This window comes from Argiope bruennichi, chromosome 11 (assembly GCF_947563725.1).
Source record: "Argiope bruennichi chromosome 11, qqArgBrue1.1, whole genome shotgun sequence".
Lineage (NCBI taxonomy): Eukaryota > Metazoa > Arthropoda > Arachnida > Araneae > Araneidae > Argiope > Argiope bruennichi.
In genome coordinates this window covers 17835944-17858067 of record NC_079161.1, presented here as the reverse complement: position 1 = coordinate 17858067, position 22124 = coordinate 17835944, and the positions used below count along the sequence as shown (strand labels likewise).

Here is a 22124-nt window from a genome sequence, read left to right as displayed (position 1 = left end):
TGCGTTATATACTTCTCGTAAGAAAAAGTAAAAACACGAGACTAGGTGACGAAAGTAAATGTACGAATATAATTGCAGATTCGGGAGAAAAAAAAATCTTTGAAAAAACAATAAGCAACAAAACGCTTTTAACCGATCTTAAGTGGGTTCAAGTATAAAATACTCCAGTCTGCTTAACTGTTAAAGTACCTACCAAGAAAATCCTCCAAACTCGGAAGTTTTAAATAGACTCAGGTGGTTCTGGAACACGCTTAAATAAAAAAAAATTCCAAGAGAGGTAGATTTCTTCTTTTTACGATCTTGAGTAAATAGAACAGTATCATGTAGATGGCAGAGAAGAACGTGTTCTGTCCGAATCGGAATAAAATCTAAAGCGTCATTAAATATAGAATCCATTTCTTTCTTGTAAGAAAGTTCTTCCTGATACTTTACTTTTAAAAATAGATGAGTTAATGTACCTGATGCGGAAAGGAAATGATAGATAAAAAAGTAAGGGTTTATTGTTTCCGAATCTAAAATCTCCAGACTTAAGAAAGGAATACTTGAGATCATTTGCAGAAATGCACATTTTTGAATTAATGCGAAATATAAATGAAAGAAAAAAAAAACTCTCATACTGCTTATACATAACTAGAGGAGCAAAGATTAATTTTTAATTTCTGCTTGCAAACGATTTTCTTAAAGAAATTCTGAAACTCGCTTTAATCGTGCATCTTCCAGTTGTTTTCATTTGTGGTTTGAATAATTCATGTCATTGAACAGGAAATGAAAGGTAAATCGATTCTTCTTGTTCCAAAGATTTAAAAAAAAAAAGAAAAAAAGCATCTCTCCAGATTGACATTCTAAGCTTCATTTTTATCGACGGACTATCAATCGATTGATGTCATTTTATCGATAAATCTATCACTACTGATTTAATTTCATTTTCAAAATAATTGTAGCTACGGCAATGGAAGATTCAACTGAAGACAGATTTTCAACAATATACCATTTGCACAGAGAAAAAAAAAGGATACAGAATTAAGGGTTTGAAAGTTACTTTTCATCCCCTAACCTGTAGGTTATTGCTGCTATCAAGCCAGAGAAAATGGTCTTCCTAAATCTGTCTCGCATAATTTTAATAAATATCCTAATGAAGGCCTTAAAGAGTATTGAGGTTCGAAATCTTAACCTTTGGCTTGAATTCAGCATTTTTACTGAACCAATTGTGTCATTCTTGGCGAGTTATTTGGCGATTAATCCCAGGCATGTGGTTAATGGTATTCCGAAATCGAATTTGTATTTTACACGCATTTTTCCAACTGATTGCTACAAAAATAAGAGACAAAATTGCATTTGTAGTCACAAAATCACATATAAAATTTGATATATTTTAGTAATTCTATATTTCAATCATCGCGTGAACATGTTTCTAAACGCGCAGACCGACAGACGGTCAATCCCTTGTTGGATTTGACTCAAACTTTTATAGGTGTCTAGACTACAGATGTCCATTCTGTGCATCGAATTTTACCCATCTAGATCTCTTCGTTTCGTGGTTACGATTTTACGTTATAACAGAACAGATGGATAGACAGACATGGCTGAGCAAAATTTGATAAAAATCTATAAATTTGTTGCAAAGACCATATACCAAATTTCAGCTGTCTAACTCAAAGCGTCTTTGAATTATCTTTGTCATAAATTTGAGACAAATATACATTTTGTGATACATTTGTTATAAACAGACAGACGAACATTTTTCCAAAAATGTGTTTTTCGAACTCATGGTTGTCTCAAACCTCTCCAGATCGAATTTTTTGGCGACTACTGTACTTCCTCTATACTATGTATAAGTAAACACTGTCAGTAAAAAAATGTTTCATTACAATGAGGTGATAATTTGCCTAATTTCAAATGTTTTTCTATCTTTAAATGTAAAAGAAGTTAATGGAGAAATCAAAATTTATAATATTCTCCATCTTTATGGAAACGGATACCCAATTTATGAATTTGATTAAGATTTTCTGCTTTCCAGTTGGTTCAATATCTATTAGTTAGACATAAAAATATAATTTTTTTTAAATCCTCGAACAGCTTGAAATAACAGCGGGAATAATACATGATGATCTGGAGATTTTTCCAAAAGTCGTGCTATGAGAGTTATTGGAAAAAGTATGTTTTCTAAAATGTTCAAAAGAAAGGAGCATAAACGGGGGGAGCCCAAAATTACGGTAACATCACGAACAATAACAAAAAGCTTTATTGATAAAGCATAGAGCCACCATGGGATATATAGAGGACTAAATACTTCAAAGAATTCAATTGCACAAAGACAAAATAGTGTTTAAAAGAATAATAAACCAATACTCGTGAAGAAATTATAAACGTTACCGTAAATGATAATGGATATGGATAATGTTTACGGATTATAATCTCCATTAAGAAACCCCAGAGACTCAGTAATATCGAAAGCACGAGATAGAGACAGCCAAGGAGATGCGTGATTTCATCTTCATAATCTTTTAACTATATATTGATAGGTCCATCTTTATGGGTTGTACTAGTATAAACGTCAGATGGAAACACTAATTATAACATAAAGGGGGGGGGGTCATAGGTGGTAATATATTTACAAAAACACTTTCAGTTACTCAAATTTATAGAAGGGTGCGTAGGGTTTGCAAAGATTATGAGGCAGATTTCAGATGTATACACGTGTTGTTGTAGGAAACATTGTGATCGATGGTTTATGGGATCATATATCACTTCCTTCCATAAGTCTTCAGACCAGATTTTGGCTATTTCCTAGGGTGATTATAGGATTTGTAGAAAGTCATAAGGACACTGCCTTAAATCGTCACAGAATTCTCTTATATTTCACAGTTGAAAGAAGAAAATCCAGAGCATACAACTATGATCACATTCTTATAAACATTTTATATATAAACACTGCCGGCGTCCTGGCATAGGGGTAGCGCATCTTTCCCGTGATCTGGGCGTCCCGGGTTCGAATCCCGGTTCGGCATGATTGTTCTTCATCTGTGTTCTATCTGTGAGGTGTGTGAATGTGCCCCCCCCCCTGTAAAAAGGGGTTGTGCAAGCAAATGTGTGCGAGTTCTTCATGAGCTAGAAGTCAGACTTCTGTCCTCGGGTGCTCAGGGGTCTTTGCCCTCAGAAGCTACTGCAACCCCTTTCCGTGGTAACACGGACACGATATCATCATCATATATAAACATTGTTGTATGAAATGTGATAAATGAATGATATACTGATCATTTATTACTTGCTTCTACAAGTCTTCAAATCATGTTTTGAATAAAATTTTCATATAGGCATGTCCAAATTGTTCATTTCAAATTGAGTTTGGAACATCTTTTTTTTCCCAGTCGATTGAGGTTTGACATAGAACTACAAATGTAGTCACAAGATCCCACACCAAACTTCATATATTTGAGTTATGGAGTTTAGAACTGCAAATCAATCTATTGACTAATATACGTTACAAATTTGAAACGGATTCATACTTCAGAAGGCAAAACTGTTTACTAAATTTTACCCATCTATCTCTCATCGATTGTAATTTTAAGGTTTATTTATATTCAGACAAACTTTCTCGGAATCAGTTTCATTCAAAATTTAAAACTATACTCTATATTTCTTCTGGTTAGCTGGAAGCATTTTTGAGTTATCATATTCAGAGACAAACATAATCCCAAAAATGTGTATTTCCTTTTTAACCCTTTCGCCGTCCTCTCCTGTCAGAGAAAATTTCTCTCAAGCAATCCTCTGTTTTTCGCCGCAAGCAGTATTGTTTTCTCTGTGCTGATTAGTATATATCTCTGTATATTAATTACGTTATATTAGTAAACATTATAAGTATATATACTCTGTATACTAATTACATTATATTAGTATACATTATAAGTATATATACTCTGTATACTAATTTCACTATATTAGTATACATTATAAGTATATATACTCTGTATACTAATCACATTATATTAGTATACATTATAAGTATATATACTCTATACTATAATATATTAGTACAGATATCTCTGAACAGATAAGAACAAACCAAAATAAAAACTCAAAACAAATAAACATTTACAAAACGTTTAAAATTTTTAAAATGAAGAACGCTTGAAGCGCGTTACGGCCGCCCTGCAGAAATTTCACTTGGACGCGCTAGATGCGTAACAGACGACGAAGAGTTTGAGGTTTAAAATGTAGAAATTCGTAAAATTTCGTCTTTTTTAATGATTGCAATACTTTTTTTTTGCAAACTTCATATACGAGGAAATAACGAGCTGAAAGATAGATAGTCAATCAATTTGTAAGAACTCATCCAAAATTAAACTCCGAAAATCATCTTTGGTACAGATATATCCTTAAATACACTCATCTACTTTGCTCGGTTACAAGTAATCGTGTAGACAGACGAACAGATTAATAGAAAGATCGACCGAAAGTTAATCCTTCGATGGAATGGGCTAAAGAATTTGATGGAAATCAATACATGTCCTTATAAAATCTACTGTCATTTTTTATCCTTATAACATCCTAATATGCATTTTTGATAGTAGGTTAACAGAGAAATAGTTATATATTCCAAAATATTCTACCTCTGAATGAAAACAAGAAAAAGAAAAAAAGTCCCATAAAAAAATTCGTGTTTGAATTTTTCGATATTTACAATTTTTTCTCTTTGCATACTGCGCATATGAATCAACTAAAAGTCATTTGTTCAAGAAAAAATATTCGAAAAGTCAAACATGGCTGTAGTATAAAAAAGAATGATTATTTACCCATTCACTGCTTTTCTGTCCAAGAACGGCAACAAAATTGTTCGCCTTTAAGGAAAAAAATACAGCGAAAATGACCAGCAAGTGTCGTTTATTTATATTCATAAAGGAAAGAGCCGAAAATAACCCCGGCAGAACGTGACATAAGTTCCAAATATGGTCATAAAATACATTTTTGGTAAATGAAGAGTGAGAGTGGCTCACAGAAACGTGAGGAAATATGTAGCAGAAGAATCGACACAATCGCTACAGGAGAAACAGCTTTTCTTTATATAAAAGTAAAGAAAATTTTGATTTTCTTTTTTGTGAAACATGTGATGGTCTATTTAGGAAATTAACATGAAAATTTGGAAATATTTGGAAAAGAATAATAAGTGGAAATAAAATTGTTAGGAAGTAAGAAACAAAAAAATATTATTGAAACCAAACGATTTTAATGAACTGTAACTGCAACGAACACTGCAAACGATATTATATATGTTTTTTAAATAACGATTAAAAATGAAAATATTGTATAATTGAATAAAAAGTTATTAATATAAACAAAAAGTAATTGATATAAACAAAGATAAAAATTAAAAAATACATTTAGAACTATTTAGAAAAGAATCATAAATAAGAAAAGATTGAGAAAAAAATGAAGAAAAAAAATTAAAGAAGAAATATTGTTAAATAAAATTATTTTACTGCAAACGATATTATAGATGCTATTTTGACAGCTTTAAAATAAAAAAAAATCATTTTTGTTATGAAGCAATTTCAAATTTATAGAATAAATAAAGCAATATTTTTATTTTTCATATTTATTTAATTTATAGGAATATTAAATATGACTAGTTTGCAAGTTATTTATTTTAACAATATTTATACGTTATTTCGATTTCTAATTAAGAGGATAATTATTTGATTAAAAGCAATATCGGTTTGTTTCACAGTTGTATCTATAAATTTGAGAGCTGAATATATTCAGAATAGCTATACGCAAGAACAAAAATAAAACTTACGATTAGGGATTGCAATACCGGACCAAAATTTCAATACCGGTATTCGGTATTTCTTAAATCTAAATACCGGGATACCGGTTTTAATACCGATATTGGAAATTTTAAAAAAAGAAAGAAAACACAGGTGTTTCTTTGTTTTATTTGCCATCGTTCCATCATTAGGAGTAAACTGTTCCAACGTGTCTTAGAATCTATTATTAACATATATTCTGCTTTATTTTCAGTTAGTATATATTTCTGTAATATGGCATTTTTTGTAGAGGAAAGTTTAAATATCTTAACAAATTTTCGAACTTTATAAATTATAGGTAGCAATTCTTGATGGGTTAATATTTCATCCTCATTAGCAAAATCTTCTTCAACAATTAAATTGTCATTATCTTCATTGTCAATATCACTCTCACTCTTATTTTTTTTGAAAGTTGGAATCCGAAATTTCTATATCCACAGTATTTGGATTCTTCTGTTCTTTATTTTTTTGGTATAATGCATTTATTACTCCTAATTGAATTCCATGAGCATAGCACAATTGCTGATTTGCACCCATCAACTTTCCAACTTTTTTCATAACTGTTGCTCCATTAGTCATTATGGATACAATAACTTCTTTCAGAGATAATCCATGTTTCGCTAAATTTAGATTTAAGCAATTAATTAAGTCATTCATTAGCTAATTAATTTCGCCCGTTAGGGAGACATAAAAACAAAAACGCATACTATTTTGCTATGTTGGCGATCCCGGAACATATAGTGGAGACAATTTAAAAATTTTTTAGTTAATACCGAAAAACCGGTATTTAAACTTGTGAATACCGGTATTACAAAATTGTAAAATGGCTCAAAATACCGGTATTCGGTATCCCGGTATTGCAATCCCTACTTACGATTCAAGTATTCGACAATACAAGCTAACCATGAAAGAGTATCAGGATTTTACATTATTAAAATATCACTGAGATAAAGTATGCATTATCTATTTATTGTTAGAGTGAAAAAGCAAGGACGAAAATCTTAATATATAGAACATGCTCACTGTTACACTGATAATACCAAAAACCAATATGACCAAGCAGCATAAAACCATTTTCAGCGATTTGCAATAACTAATTGTGAATATGCATGAAGAGTATGAACAATTATGACCTAAAGCACACCGATTTGCAGCTTTAAGAATAATATTTTAGGACTAATATGGTTTTTTTTTCTAATTATGTTTCGATGATGAAAACAACACAAAGTTCAGTCTCTTTTCTCAAGCTTCCACACCACACTAATAATGAAGTAACATTTGATTCTAATAAATTTATTAGGCACCAGATTTACGTACAAATCTTATCTTTCATGGGTATTTTTTGAGACGCGCGATGAATCTAGGGTAAATGTTGACTTCTATTCTTTTAAGTAAATTAATGTAAAAACTAATACATTTCCCGAATGCATTTAATTTTCTTTCATTTCATCTGTTTCCTTATTTCAGGAAATATCAGCTAACTATTAACCGCATGAATTATGATTGATGACTGTTGTTCTTCTAGTTTATTTCTGTCATTCTTTAAAATTCGAGCAGGAGTTTTAAAACACCCTGCGCATAGAATATTGTAATAATATATTGTAATATTGCAATAACAGAGCATTGAAATCTTACCATTAAGACTTTCTCCTTGGGATTTTTCGTCTTTTCCACCGTTTTATTTCGATATGTAATCGTTCTCGTCCTTTGCTGTCTTTCTATTGGCGCAACTGTTTTCTGTTTTTGCTGTTGAGGTCTTTCTATAGGTTTTCGGGTTCTTTCACGAACTATTACTTCTCGAGTAGTCTGCAATAAATATCCATTTTCAAAATATGTTTGTTACATAAAAAGAGAAAAGAAATATTTAATTCTTTCATTTTTATAATATTCCTTAAAACATTTGGATTTCATATTTAAAAAGAAAATTATGGCAATTTACAATTTTTATATTATTCTTCAGTTCCATAATGTTGATAAAAAAAACAAGCCAAACGATTTTTATCTAATAGCGTAAATATTTATTTAATAGTGTGTTCATAAAAGACTGTTTTAAAAAAGAATTATTTTTATTATTTACAATTTCTTATTATAAACGTAATGGAATCAATTTTATCTAGAAAATCTCTAATAGAATAAGTTCCCAATAAAGAATTAATGTCGTGAAGAATTAAATAAGTGATATATATTATTTGTTAACATATTGTTATTTGGAGCAAATATTTATTTAAAAAAATCTAAATTCAAACTATCTGAAAATTAACAAAAAAAAATCATCTATCTAAGCTTATTAAAGAAATCAAATTAAGCAAAAGCGAGTAAATCTGTATTAACGTTATCTGTAGGGTGATTAGAAACCCAACAGATTTTATCGATATGCTGGAAGCGAAATGGCATCGAAGTAGTGTACAAGAAATAAAAGCCAGTCTATAAATAGAGAAGTATAAATAATCAGAGAAGCGTATGTAGCGAAAAAATAAGATGTAAAAGTATGTATAAAGCCACCTTCGGCGATCAGCTGGTTAGCCAATCATAAAATAGCATTAATTTAGCCGATACAATTTATATCATTTTTGGTGAAATAAGTAAACCAAAAATAAGAATTTACACCAGGCGAATTTTTTAAAAATATATTCTTCCATATTGTATTATTTTTATTCTATACTTTTTTTATATTATATATATGCTATTATGTATTACATATGCTATATTATTTATTATTTCTCTGCTACATTATCCAAATACTGTCTATATTCTTTGTTTATTCCTTTTATGTTTATATTCACAATTCATTGCTTATTATATATAGTTTCATTTCATTCTGATGATGATATCGTGTCCGCGTTACCACGGAAAGGGGGTGCAGTAGCTTCTGAGGGTAAACACCCCCGAGCACCCGAAGGCAGAAGTCTGACTTCTTGCTCATATGAAGATGAAACTCACACATTCGCTTGCACAACCCCTTTTTACAGGGAGGCACATTCACACACCTCACAGATAGAACACACATGAAGAACAGCCATGCCCGAACCGGGATTCGAACCCGGGACGCCCAGATCACGAGGAAGATGCGCTACCCCTATGCCAGGACGCCGGCATTTCTTTCTGATATTTTCTATTTTACAGATTTCTACTTTATTTACACATTTTGGTATGTTAGGCCAATGTGGAAGACAGTAATGAATTCCAAGTTAAAATTGATAGCTACCCAGGCTACTAGGTTGAAAGGGGGCCTAAGATCGGTATTCGAAGAAAGGCACGGAAACTTCTGGAAGGATCGGTATGAATCGCGTCCTAATGATTCGATGGCCAATCTTCCATTCGTTGCCAAGTAATCAAATGGTCGTTAAGTTTCTTTCCACGAGATACACCTCCAACTTCAATTCTTTTACTGATTTCATCAATTATTTTCTTATGAAAGCTTATATTCATAGCTAACTATGAGCCGACTTGCCATGAGGTACATAAAAAATTCTGAATGGCCAAACCGCCGCAATAGGATTTGTTGAATCCAGATCCAGTCCTAAGGGCCATCATAGACTATGATCAACCCCTTCCGTAGGACGCACGTTCCATCATCGATAGAGGGAAGCCAACCCACACCATTTCTGTATCCACCAAGGCGGCGACAACTAACCACCATTTCGGAATTTTCTCACCCCCAAATTTGATCCCCCCGTTGGAGAGTGAAAGTATGTGATACGTAGATACGTCATCAACAATCGCCCACCCCTCAACGCTCTCCATTTTTGAAAGATATCACAAAATAAAGCTTTTATCGATCCCTCAATATCAGCAACAGGATTGTTTTTGCTAATTTAATTCTCTATATTGCTATCATAGGTATCCATTTCTATATTTATTGTGCAGATGTAATTTGAAATAGAACTTTCTTTTGTTGTTAAACGATATAATTCATAAAAAATTATTGATATGACTAAATTAAAACTATTTATTTGGCAGGCAAAAAGCTGATTGCTGAAGGCGGCTAGTATATTTTATTTCTCCTCAAGTCCACAATCTGAAAATGAATCGAAATTCATTCATCATCAAGCAATTATAACAATACATAGCAAAATACAGATTTCATCAAAACATAACAAGATAAAACGGATCGATGCAAAGAACCACTTGCCTTTGTTTTTTCTTTCTGCCAAGTGGTATTACTCCTCCGCTCCCTTTGTAGTTCCTTAGTGGTCTTGGTGATGGTCCTCTGCCGCACCATCTCTACCTCCATCATTTTCATTCTACATTAAAAGAACAAAAATAAATAAATGAAGGGCAAAAGCAGCCTTAAGTGAATGTGCCTCACTCCGGGAATGAAGAGCAGTAATCGAATCACTCGAGTAGCAAGGGTAGCAACGATAATACTCTAGCATTCCATAATTATGTTAGTGGAAAAAAATAGTGCCTTAATCCAATGGAGAAGACAATTGTATTGATCGAGCAGTAAATGAGCACAAAGCGACCAAAACAAAGCCAGAGTGCAAATGCACATTATATAATGCCTTCTTTCTTTCTTTTTTTTCTTGTGTACTTAAGTTTTCTTAATGACAAAATGCGAAAAGGATTTGCATTAAAAGAAAACAGTTGGGAATATTTATATTGATATGTAATTTCAACACCATTTTCGTAGATTTCTGCCATATTTTGAACGAAATCTATATTATGGATGTTTGCCTATCTGTCTATCCCTTCACATGAAGATATAATCCCTTTCGATTTTCTCACATATTTAGACAGTACTGTTGCGAATCTGTATATTGTTTTATTGCGAAGTTAATCCTACATTAAAGAAGACGGTTGCATAGATATTTAATGAATACAGAACAGAGGCCGTATCAATGGCTTCTGGGCTCGGTGACAGACTTGGATTCTCGAAAGCACATGAATATGAGCGATACGATTATTAGGACACGAGATTCGTAGTTTCTTCTCGAATATTCGATACTCTGTCACGGAGAAAAATGGGTGAGCTAAAGCGCGCCCGTTGTGTGAATTTTCTCCTGGTGGTATTAATTTCATAACGACTCTCTAACTGTGTTGTATTAATATTTAATTAGTACATAGTTTGAGCGTATGTTATTGATTTCTATAAGCGTCATCTTTGTGTAGATTTCTGATGTGTTTTGATGTTTGTGCTTCGTGTTTTTATGTGGAATAAACTGAAGTTGTCTGTTACGGAACTTGTCTTGTTACCAAAATCGTGCGGTAAAAATTCCAACAATACTTTTTTTTAAAAATTTCCTTTATAAACAGATTAAATTATTATTTATTCATATTTATTAATTATTTTATATTTATTGAAACAGCCATGGATTGGCTTCCATATTCTCCTGATCTTACTTCATGTGATTACTTTTTTTGGGATACAATAAAAGGAACTATTTCCCGGAACAACCTGCAGCACTGGATGAGCTTCAACAGTTAATTTGCAACACATGTGCGTTCATCCTGTGCGTGCTGACACAGGATGACCACTGCATCAGCTTTGCTCTACGAAAAACGCACTTGTTGAATCAATTGCTATATGGTTGAAAAATGAATGCTTGCAAAGGACAATTTAGACTTTTTATCGGATTCCAAGCTTTAACTGTAGCATACAGCGGCACCTTTTAGCAGCATTTGTAACTAACTTTAAAATTTTTTTAATTCTTTTTATTCCTTTTGATATATATATGCTATAGGTTCCAACCTGCTCTCGGTTACCACTACCAAGTAACTGAAATTTAAAACAATAGTGTTAAATTTAAAATAATTTACGCTTTTTTCAGTAGAAACGCTATATTCAAGCTAAACATTGTATTTCATAACTAATATTTACAAAAATTTCACGGCCTTATCCATAGTCTATAATTTAATACGGAACGGAAGGGGGAGGGGTTAACATTTTTATTTGAACATATGAGAAAGACATTTAGGCTAAAGTATCCTTTAGATTTACTTATACTAACTTATTTTAAAGCAACGCTAGAGCTACCTTGGAATGGACTTCGTAATATTGAAATGCAGTCAGAAGACGAGAACGTCACCTGAGCTCACTGAAACGTTTCATTGCATTTATCGAATGTTTTTACAGTTGCAATTCGCTGCTTCGAATGGAACTACAAAATATTATTAGAAATGTTCTGGAAAAGATTTTCCGTGTCAGTAAGAAATCCATTCAGTCAGAGGAACGAAGATATAAAAGAAGTCAGGAAACAGGAAATTTCAAACAGAAAATTGAATGAATCGCAAATATAGGCTTAATCGTCATCAGATGGGTGATTGCTATGACTTGCCAATAAATATCTTTTAAAACAATTCTCAATTTTTTTCATTATTATTAAAACTCAAAAATTACATTTATAGTGATATCAATTCTATTTTCTACATTTTCTCCTAATTTTAATAACATTTTTAATTCCGTTTGATATACAACGTTTTTCAATGTTTTGATAATGAGTTTGAATTTCATCATAACATTCAATCGTTTACTTTTGTTGATCATTGACTCCGTAATAGGACTTATATTTCGTAATGAATGATTAAATATATTAAAAACAATTTAGCAGCCTAAAACGTCAATCTGTTTGAACAAATTGATCGCTGAAGGCAGCTAGTTTTTACAAAACATTCATGTAGATATTGCACACAGAAAATAAAAACTTTTATAAAATTTATAACGTATTATCTGTTTGTTATGGAACGGATTTAGCATAGAATATTTACTTCAGTTCTGCCCGAACCTCTAAATGTGGGATGAAGAATTTATTTACATAATAGAAGTTCAGAGGCAGTTTATTTAGTCCTTTTTGAAAAATTCGAAACGTTTTGCGAATTTGAAAATGTTTGAGTATTTTTGATCAGATAGTGTTATTCATGACATGGAAAAGAAATTTATCACTATTTAAGTTTTTTTATCAACTAAATAATACAACTGAGAGAGTTTTGCTTCAAAATTCCTCATAATTTCTCCTGAAGAAAGATATATGAAATGCATTGTCAAAACTGCTTGTTGCTAGATATAACCAAACATTTTCGAGTGCGATAAAAGGAAGGGAAAACGAAGATATGTATTTTTTATCCGGAGAGGCAAGGAAAAGAAAATTTCAACCACTCTTCACTCAGTATTTCTATTTCTAAGTTCATAAAAATGAAAGAGATTGAAAAATTACATATAGAGCTTTGAATATGGTTAATTTGGGATCAGAAATGTATATTTATATCCTTATCTGCGGAGAAATTGCAGTTATCCATACACTTACAGATAAAAAATTGGCGATATACAGTGTCTCACAAAAGTGATATGACACTTGTGCTTTACAAAAGGAAACTGTAACAAAATAAATTTAAAAAAACATGTACAAATTTTTTGTGGGTGTGTTTCATACTTAAATTTAGTAACAATTATTACATAACATACATTTTGTCAAAACATTAAAATATTAATTTAATAAAAATACAATTGTTTAGAACGGAGCAAAACATAGCTCACATAAGTGATGGGACACCATTAGATATGCAACAAAAATCGTCTGAAATAAGCAATAAAAATATTTTTGGTGGTTTTATTTTTACTCAAAAGCAATTGGCAATAATTTATAAAATCGTCTGCAGTATTTCTCTCCAGTTTGTTTTGGAATTTTTGTGTTTTTTAGCTCTGTGCAGCCATGAATGCTAAACGTAAAGAAACTTCTCCTGAATTTCGAAAATTAGTTATTAATTTGCATATTGAACGTGGAAAATCTATTAGAAAAACTGCTGAAACAGTTAACTACAATATTTTCTATGTAATATATTATATGCGAATAAACAATATTAAATTAAAATTTAGAGAAAACAGATAACAAAACAGTAACAAAACCAATATTTTGATAGGTAATATTTGCCAAAAAGTTGCAACAAAATTTCCTTGTATTGATATTTTTTACAGTTTTCAGTGAAATTTAACACAAGCATTGGCTTAAAAAGTGCTTCATCGATTTTTTCCACTTCTCGCCAAGTAAATAGCGAAAAAATGCAATTCTGTTTCTTTTTTATTTTTATTTTACTGTAAAATCCATTCGACTAGATCATTCCACGGGCGCCTCTATTTGTTGCCTATGTCGTAAAACCTTCTACAAGTGTCGGCAGATATCCTAAACGATCTTCGCGTCTGGATCCGAAGTGAAATGAACAGGGATGTCAAATGAAAAAAAATTGCCACATTTTACGCTCAGTAGAAAACTTATAATTCCAATTCAACAATGATTATAAAATTAATCATAAAATATTATTTAATTACAAACAGAAAGTCAAGACATTTTTGACAGACATTCTTTCAGATAATATTAAATATTTCGAATAATAAAATCAAAATTCTATAAGATATAGAATTGGAAATATATACTTATATTTAAATCATCTCTTGAGACTGAAATTATATAACTGCTTAATGATGGAAGTTGTTATATTTTCGAAATGAGTTTAATCAGTTTAAAAAAATGGAGAGAAATGTAAGATAACTTTGGCAACAAGGGAATTGTGAGATAAATAAAAAGAATCGTCTGCAATAAATATAACTTTTTTTTGAGAAAGATAATGAAATAAATAATAAATAAATAATAAGAAAGAAATAAAGCAACTTTCTATCCAAAATAACATTCTCCATTTCGCAGTTATTTCCGATTTTGCGACTAACTGGTCTGTCGGAAATATTGATTGTTCTTAATTTCATTTAAATACATTATTCATATCTTGACATTCATAATTCTCTAAACAAGAGTTTATTAAATGGAATAGTTAAAACCTATTACCAAGAATAAAGAGCCATTAAATCTTAAAATGTCTAGACCACTAATTGCAAAATGGACGTTATCTTCTGCGTTAATGCTACTCGCCCTTCTGATATCATATGTTAAAAACGTGGTTAATTAATAAAATCTATCCTCCTTATGTTTCAACAACTGAAGAAAATCACATGACTAACGAAAATGACTTCATTCCATTTCTTTAATGAAAAATCATTCGGAAAATTATGTATTAAATATTTGAAAAGAATTGCCAAAAATAATTTTAAAATATCATATACTTAAGTTGATAACGTTAAAAAATGGTCAACTGAATTTTTAAATGATGTAAAAAAAAGTTTGAGTCATAATATTTCTAGCAAAAATTTAACAAATGGTGTAAAATCATTTTTAAGCAATATAGCACTAATCTACCAAATATGTACTTTTACGTGACCTACCCTTTAGTAACAAAAAAAAAATCACAAAAGTAAGTTTCTACATGCAATTTGTTAAGCAATATAAAGTATTTTGGATCTACGTTTTATGAAGAAAAACTTAGAAGACACCTGTGATTGCAATTTTATGATCACATTTCACTTATACAATTTGTTATGTTTTACATTTGTAGCGTTCCTTCACACAAGAACAAACAGTTTATATTTGTGAAATTTAAATCAAAATATAACATCAAAATTTTTGTTTATAAAAATCATCAGCTGAAATTCATTTATCTAGATTTTTGAGTATGCTATACTATGCTAAACTAGCATTTTTGAGTAAGGTTTAGATATAAGCGTAGACAGAATAGTTAATCCACTGCAATGTTTATTCTAAAATTTGATACAGATAAATTACTAGGAACTTCTCCGAATTTCATCTATCTAGTTGTTATGTCTCGACCTAAAGAATTCATAAAAAACAATCGATAAACATATTTTGCATAATCGTGTTTCTATGAAAACTTGATAGATATTTACAATCGTAATAAAAGGGTTAACATGCCAAATTTCATCTAGTTTGTCTCATTTATGAATAAATAAAGTTCTGGAATAATTTCTTTTTATGTGCTTACAAAATATAAAAACTACAGATAAACAAAAATACTAAAAATCATCAGATATAGATACCTCATTAAATAAATCAATAATGTGTCCCATTGCACATAAGAAAATAAAATCGAGCTACTACATTTCAAACTTCAAATTTCGTGGGTAAAAAAAAATTAATAAAATAATTAAGAATTTTCATAAGCAATTATTTCAATAACAAAAACAAAGCTAATTTTTCATCAGAATTTTATTTAAATCAGCTGAAATAGTCACACCAAAACTTTGTAGCATACTGTCTGAAAAATGGGGCAATCTCAGAGGACTACTTGCGTGGCATTGTCGTACAATAGTTACGAAATATTAATCGTTAGCGTGAAATTAGTATTTTTACTAAATCTATCGTATAATTAAAAAGAGTATGGTTGTTGAAAAAACAAACTGGTTGTCAAACGCGACTTTATAACAATAATTATACACGCTTAGTTTTTTTCTAGAGTTAAAAGAAGGCTTATAAGAATTAAACTATCAAAGAAATTTATATTTTAAAATACATAAATAACTATTTTTCAAATTTTATGAAATCATTTTTGTCGAAATATAGAACTTTTTTTGCCATTTTCAAGATTCTGCATGGCGCTTTTTATTAAACTGAATGTATCGTATTTAAAGATTTCCCGTTTTCGGCTATATTCAAAATTAGAATCCTGAAACTGAACTCTCAGTCAAACTCTAGCGCTAAATTCGGAAAATGATTCGTAGAATAGAAGTTAAGAAAAATAACGACCCACTCGTTAGCTGTTTTTCTTGTAAACTATTTCTGGTTCTCCGAGAAATTCTCTCACAAATAACCGATGAAATAATTTGTTCATCTTAATTTTTATTATATTTCTTTATGAGCAAAATGAAGGACCGCTTTATTCTTTCGATAAATATAATTTCCAATGCGAAATTCTCCTTTTTCGATATACAGAAATTTTATTCGATAAATAGAATTCGTTTAAAAAAATATAAATTCAAAGATTCTACAAAAAATATTAATATATAGATATTTCAATATATGGGGGAAAATATCGGAATTTCATTTTTAAATAATTATGTGGTTTTTTTTATCCAAATAAATTTTATATCCGAAGAAAAATTTAATATATACAAAAGGGCATCCCTTAATATGATTGCAGTTAATGTTATCTTTTGCTTTATTTTACCAAAATCCACTGGGCCCGAAATGACATTAAAATTTACACAAAATATTAGTTTAATGTAATTATAAAAAGCTAAAAAGCATCCTTTAAAGTTACCAGATTTGAAGTAGATGATTACCCGATCTTTCATTCAACCAGCGTCATGGAATTTCATTGCCGGCCACAGAATTCCGTGCCACATTTGTACAGAAATATCTGAAAGTCACTTTGCCCATAGGATGAGGTTTATATTCTTTTGTTGGATTTGAGCCGTATGGAATGTTTTAAATGGACAAATTTGATCTGGCTTTTAAGCTAGAACAACTGTATAAACCGGCGTCCTGGCATAGGGGTAGCGCATCTTCCCCGCCATCTGGTGATCTGGGCATCTCGGTTTGGTCATGGTTGTTCTGTGTTCTATGTGTGAGGTGTGTGAATGTCCCCCCCCCTGTAAAAAGGAGTTGTGCAAGCGAATGTGACACATGAAGTAGCTAAGTCGTATTTTTGGCTCTAGATTGCGCTACTGACAAAACAAGAGACGCTTACTCGGCTTAAATCGTGGGTGTTTAAAGTGCCGTAAGTCACAACTACTTAAAACGAATTAATAGTTTTCATTATGAAATAGCATAAAAACATTTCTCAAAGTGTTTTATTTCTACTATCAAATCGAATATATATTGCAATGAAATAATCTTCAAACTCGGAACCACGCATCAATACTCCCAAAAAAACGAATTCCGAATAAAACAACTCTAAAATTCGCGTAAATTCCAAGTATAGTTTAACGTTCCCCGTTTCCCAGTACTGATAAGACATTTACAGCCAGCTATGTCGTCGCTGTTACTTACTAAACTCCTCGAGATATCCAGAAGGTGGATCTTTTCACCTGGGTGGTCTCGCATCTGTTCATTAGCGACTACAGTCAAAGACCACATGTGGAATTCCTCGTCCAAGAGGTATTGGTAGTACCTTCAAAGAGAAAGGGGTGTCCAAACATCTGGATGCTAGATGTTTCTCTTTGTGAAAGGACCTTCCCACGATCCACTGGCGCCGCTGAGAGAGCATATTTCTGAACCCCGATTGGCCGAAAGAGAGCTCAAATGACCAATGTAAATTAAGAGGTGGAGATTGTCGCCGAAATAAAGTACGGAGTTTTTTTTTTTTTTTTTTAGGGAAGAGAAGAAACGAATTGCAGGCGGACTGTTGGACTACGCCCACGAGTTCGGAGTCCGTGAACCAACTGAGTTTCAAGAAACCCTTTGACTTTGACTGTTGCATATCCTACCACAGGTGTAAATATTTATTTAACCAAGATTAGAACAAGTTGTTCTTTGTATATACAGGGCTGTAAAATAAAGAATTGTCTGGAAATTCTGCTTCGTTATTTGATCAGTCTAGATCAGGACATTACAATAGATTCAAAAATTAAAGTGATCTGCTTTGTATCAACCTTAAAATAAAAAATTTTTAAATACTAAATATCAAGGAACTTGAAAAATCTAACAAATTCATAATTTATAATATAAATAAATTTAACTATTTTTTTTTCATGTTTATAAAAATTGGAGAACGAGATTTTATACAATTGTAATAAAGAATTTTATCCATGTATAATATTTCATAAAATTTATTATATATACTAGTATTTTTATGCCTGCCTTTGCCGAACAACTGTTTTGCCGAGCTTAATGTTCTCTAAAATTTTTAATTCAATATTTTATGTAACTGGGTCTCTTAATATCTTTTTCAGCAAAACACTCTGATAGGCACATAACTCGCACTATTATAGAAGCCTTAAGCCGTTCTGTTCATTAAACCGTATGACTCTCTAAATTTTTTGATCATTTCCCGTAAAATTTGAAATTGAAGGGGAAATGATTGAACTTCAATCGAAACAAACTTCTTTTGTTGAAACCTAGCACATTTTTAAAACGATGAACACAGAAAATAGAATCGTTCAGCTTTGACGTAATATGCGTACTGAAATGTTTATGGATAATTTATGCAATTACTTCAAAGAACTATTCAATAAATATGCCTCTGATTCATCATAAAATTATATTATTAATTTTACTTCCAAAAGAATTTTTAATGACGTAAATAATATCTTATTTTTATTTCAATTAATAAAAGTACTTCTGAAAAAATTATGAAGTTTAGGTTTAATATAATTTTTTTTCACAAGGAATTATATTAAGTAAAATATTCTTAACACATCAATTTCAAAATTAAAAAAAAAAACGTTTCTATATTTAGTGATTAAATCTGATCAAATTATGAAATTTTGAATATCATTATTTTAGGACAATCATCAATTTCATAATTTTAATCAAGCATTAGTCTGAGTCTATGTATTTATCTAAGGCAATTGTGCCAAATCAATTGCATAGGGTTTAAAAATCAACCTACGAAATTTCGGTTTTTCAAACCATATCCAATATCCATTTTTGTAATCCGAAAAGTTTTCGTTATTTTACGAGACTACAATTGAAAAACAATTTTTTGAAAGTACAAATTATTTCAACTTTAACAAGTTATTCCAAAGTTACTCAGAATATATCACTGTTTTTTTAACAAAGACTTTTTATCAATACCTAGGTTTCGGACTGATTTGTGTTTTTATTGATTTCTCTTGGTCTTGTCGGAGGACGAAAAACAATTTCAATTTTTTTTACTCTGCGAAATCCATTTTGTCTCAATCTCTGGTAGACGCCTCGCTCTATAACTGTAACCGTCGTAAAAACCGTCTACAAGGGTCGGCTGTTATCTTGAATGATCTTCTCGTCTCGCCCATAAAATGAAATCAACAAGAAGAGCAAATGAACCCTTTCCGTCGGGAGAAAGATCGAACAGAATTGCGGTTAGGAAAATGAAATAGTTTTCAAACAATGAAAACATCCGATAAAGGATGGGAAAATTGAGTGAAACTAAGCTATGTATTTAAAACTGACAAAACTAAAAAAAATTAGTTCCCATTCCCCAACTATAGGTCCGATTTCGCCAATTTTTATTTCATATGAAAACTCATAATCTCTACAAAATACATCATTAATGGTAAACTACACATATCATACTCCATTTTTCTATAAACATCTAAAAAAGGCATTCAGTGTATATGTTCTATAAATAAAAATCTTGAAACCCGACTCCATTCACATTTATAGAACCGATTTCGCTAATTTTCACTATATGAAATTTCATGATTTCTAGGCTTGTCATCAATTGTCTCTTGTTCCCATCCAACTTTATATTTGAAAGGAATCTCAAAAACTCTAATTTAGATATTAGACAAATTCTAATTTTACATTTTTTTTACAGGAAAACATTTAACAGAATATTTCTGTCTCACCATCTGGACTGATTTTGATAATTAAGTCGCCCACATTGCAAACATAGCTCACCAATCGGAATACTCCAGGTTTATTAAGCAAATAACATAAAGCTAACTTAACATACTATTGTCAGAAATTTGTAACACTGCTTTCCCTGTGCAGTTATAGTCTCATAGTAAGGAAAATAGATTTGCATATATTCATGAATTCTAGATCAATGATCGATTCCAGAAGATGATCTTGATCAGATCAATAATCTCAACCAAAATGAAGACTCTAGAAAATTCAAGAATTACGGTGATATCTATAAGGAGCTGAGATTTAAGAATCTAAAGAAATTCTATATCATATCACGGAGATTATATAAGCGAAGATGATGGAACCAACATTAATTCTCTCTTTAATGTGTTGATTTCGAAGACGGCTCTCTAGCTGCGCTGTGTTGTTTTTTATTTAGTGATTAGCTAACTACTTAAATTGGTGTTTACAATCATTGCTCTCGGTAGAATTCTCGATTGTGCTTTTGCCACCTGTTAGCTACTTGTGTTTCGTTTTCTACTAGGAATAAAGTACCATTAACCACCATCGAACTGGTTTAACTGCCGTAACAGTATTTTCTTTTGTAGAGATAAGATGTAGCTTATCATGACTGGGCGACATGACTGAATGAATATTAATTTCATAGGAGAAGGAGCAGCTGGTTTATGAAAATACGTAATAATCATTAAAACAAAACAAAGAATCTTTAAAGTTTTAGTACAAGACTCAATCTAAAATAAAGTATTTTACATGGATTTCATTATTAGATGATAATTTGACATATGTTTCGGTTTAAATCAAATCTTCATCCGCTTAATGATTCATTTGAGACGCTTACCCCATTTTTTTTTCTTTACCCTGGATAAAATCATCAACTACAGTTCTCCCGGTTGATATTCAATTTATCCATAACAAAATATATATTCTTGATGATAATATTATAAATGTACAAAATTTCAGAAGTCTAGCATATCAGGGGAAAGAAATGAAAAATCGTTTGCAAAATTCCATTTTTACAAGCAAGAAATAACCTTACACTTGCAAAGTTAAAAGTTAATTGTGGATAATTTAAGAGATGTTTTACGTTGAGAACATTAAGCAGTATAACACACAACAACACAATCATTGTTATCGCAAATTATAACTAGTATCATTTTGCAGTCGTATACAGGGAAGACAAGGTAAACTCATAAACTTAAAAAAAAAAAAATTATATAACTAAAGAAAGCAAATTAATCGATGTCAAGTAATAACGCATAAGCTGCAAAAACATGTCTTAAAAACTATGATACAACTTATCAGGTAATATTAAATTGTTATAAAAAACTAGCCTTCTTCAATGACCAGCTGTTCACCCGCATATTAATTTTAATTCAGTCAGGACAACTAAGTTTGATGAGCTATGTCTCATTACAACAGAATAAATCACAATTTCGCATGCTTTCTAGAAAACTGCCCGTTTTCTTAAGCTTCAAACTATAGCTTGCAGAGCACCTTAAATTCTTGAAAACTAAAATAATACTCCAAGCCTTTTAGAATTCCATCGGCTTATTTATTCTTTCAATTTAACAGCATATATTACAAACCATTGCCAGATTCCAGAAGGTTTACAGTGGATCATCAGCTATTATACAAAAAATAAACGAAATAATATTAATAAAATATGTTTATCAAAGAAAAAATCGTTTGCTTTTATCTTTAATAAAATTTTAACCGAAATAAAAATAGTAGTAGTAAAATGTCTGAAAAGGAATCGTCTGCTAAATGTCTGTTAACAGATTTAGATTATGATATTTACCGAACAGCATTATTTTTAATTATATTTGCACAATAAGCAGAATATTTTAATAGGTTATCTGCGCTATTATAAAACAGCGAAATTAATTCCCAATAATAATGAACATGCGTGTTTCACGTGTAGCTACCAAATTTGCCGAAAGACTGGAATTTGCACTTCAGAGCAATATTT

The 22124-nt window shown here is 30.9% G+C and overlaps 1 protein-coding gene across 5 annotated transcripts in view; it reads right to left on the bottom strand.

The window, feature by feature from the left end:
* The window catches only part of LOC129957204 (RIMS-binding protein 2-like), a 388720-nt gene that overhangs the window by 238008 nt on the left and 128588 nt on the right, over positions 1-22124 (bottom strand). For all 5 annotated transcript variants that reach the window (XM_056069422.1, XM_056069421.1, XM_056069423.1 and 2 more), the window contains 2 exons: positions 9937-10048; positions 7440-7610 (listed from right to left, as the gene is read on the bottom strand). In XM_056069422.1, coding sequence (XP_055925397.1) covers positions 7440-7610; positions 9937-10047 — 282 coding nt within the window. In that variant the 5' untranslated portion in view covers position 10048. The remainder of the gene's footprint in view (positions 1-7439; positions 7611-9936; positions 10049-22124) is intronic.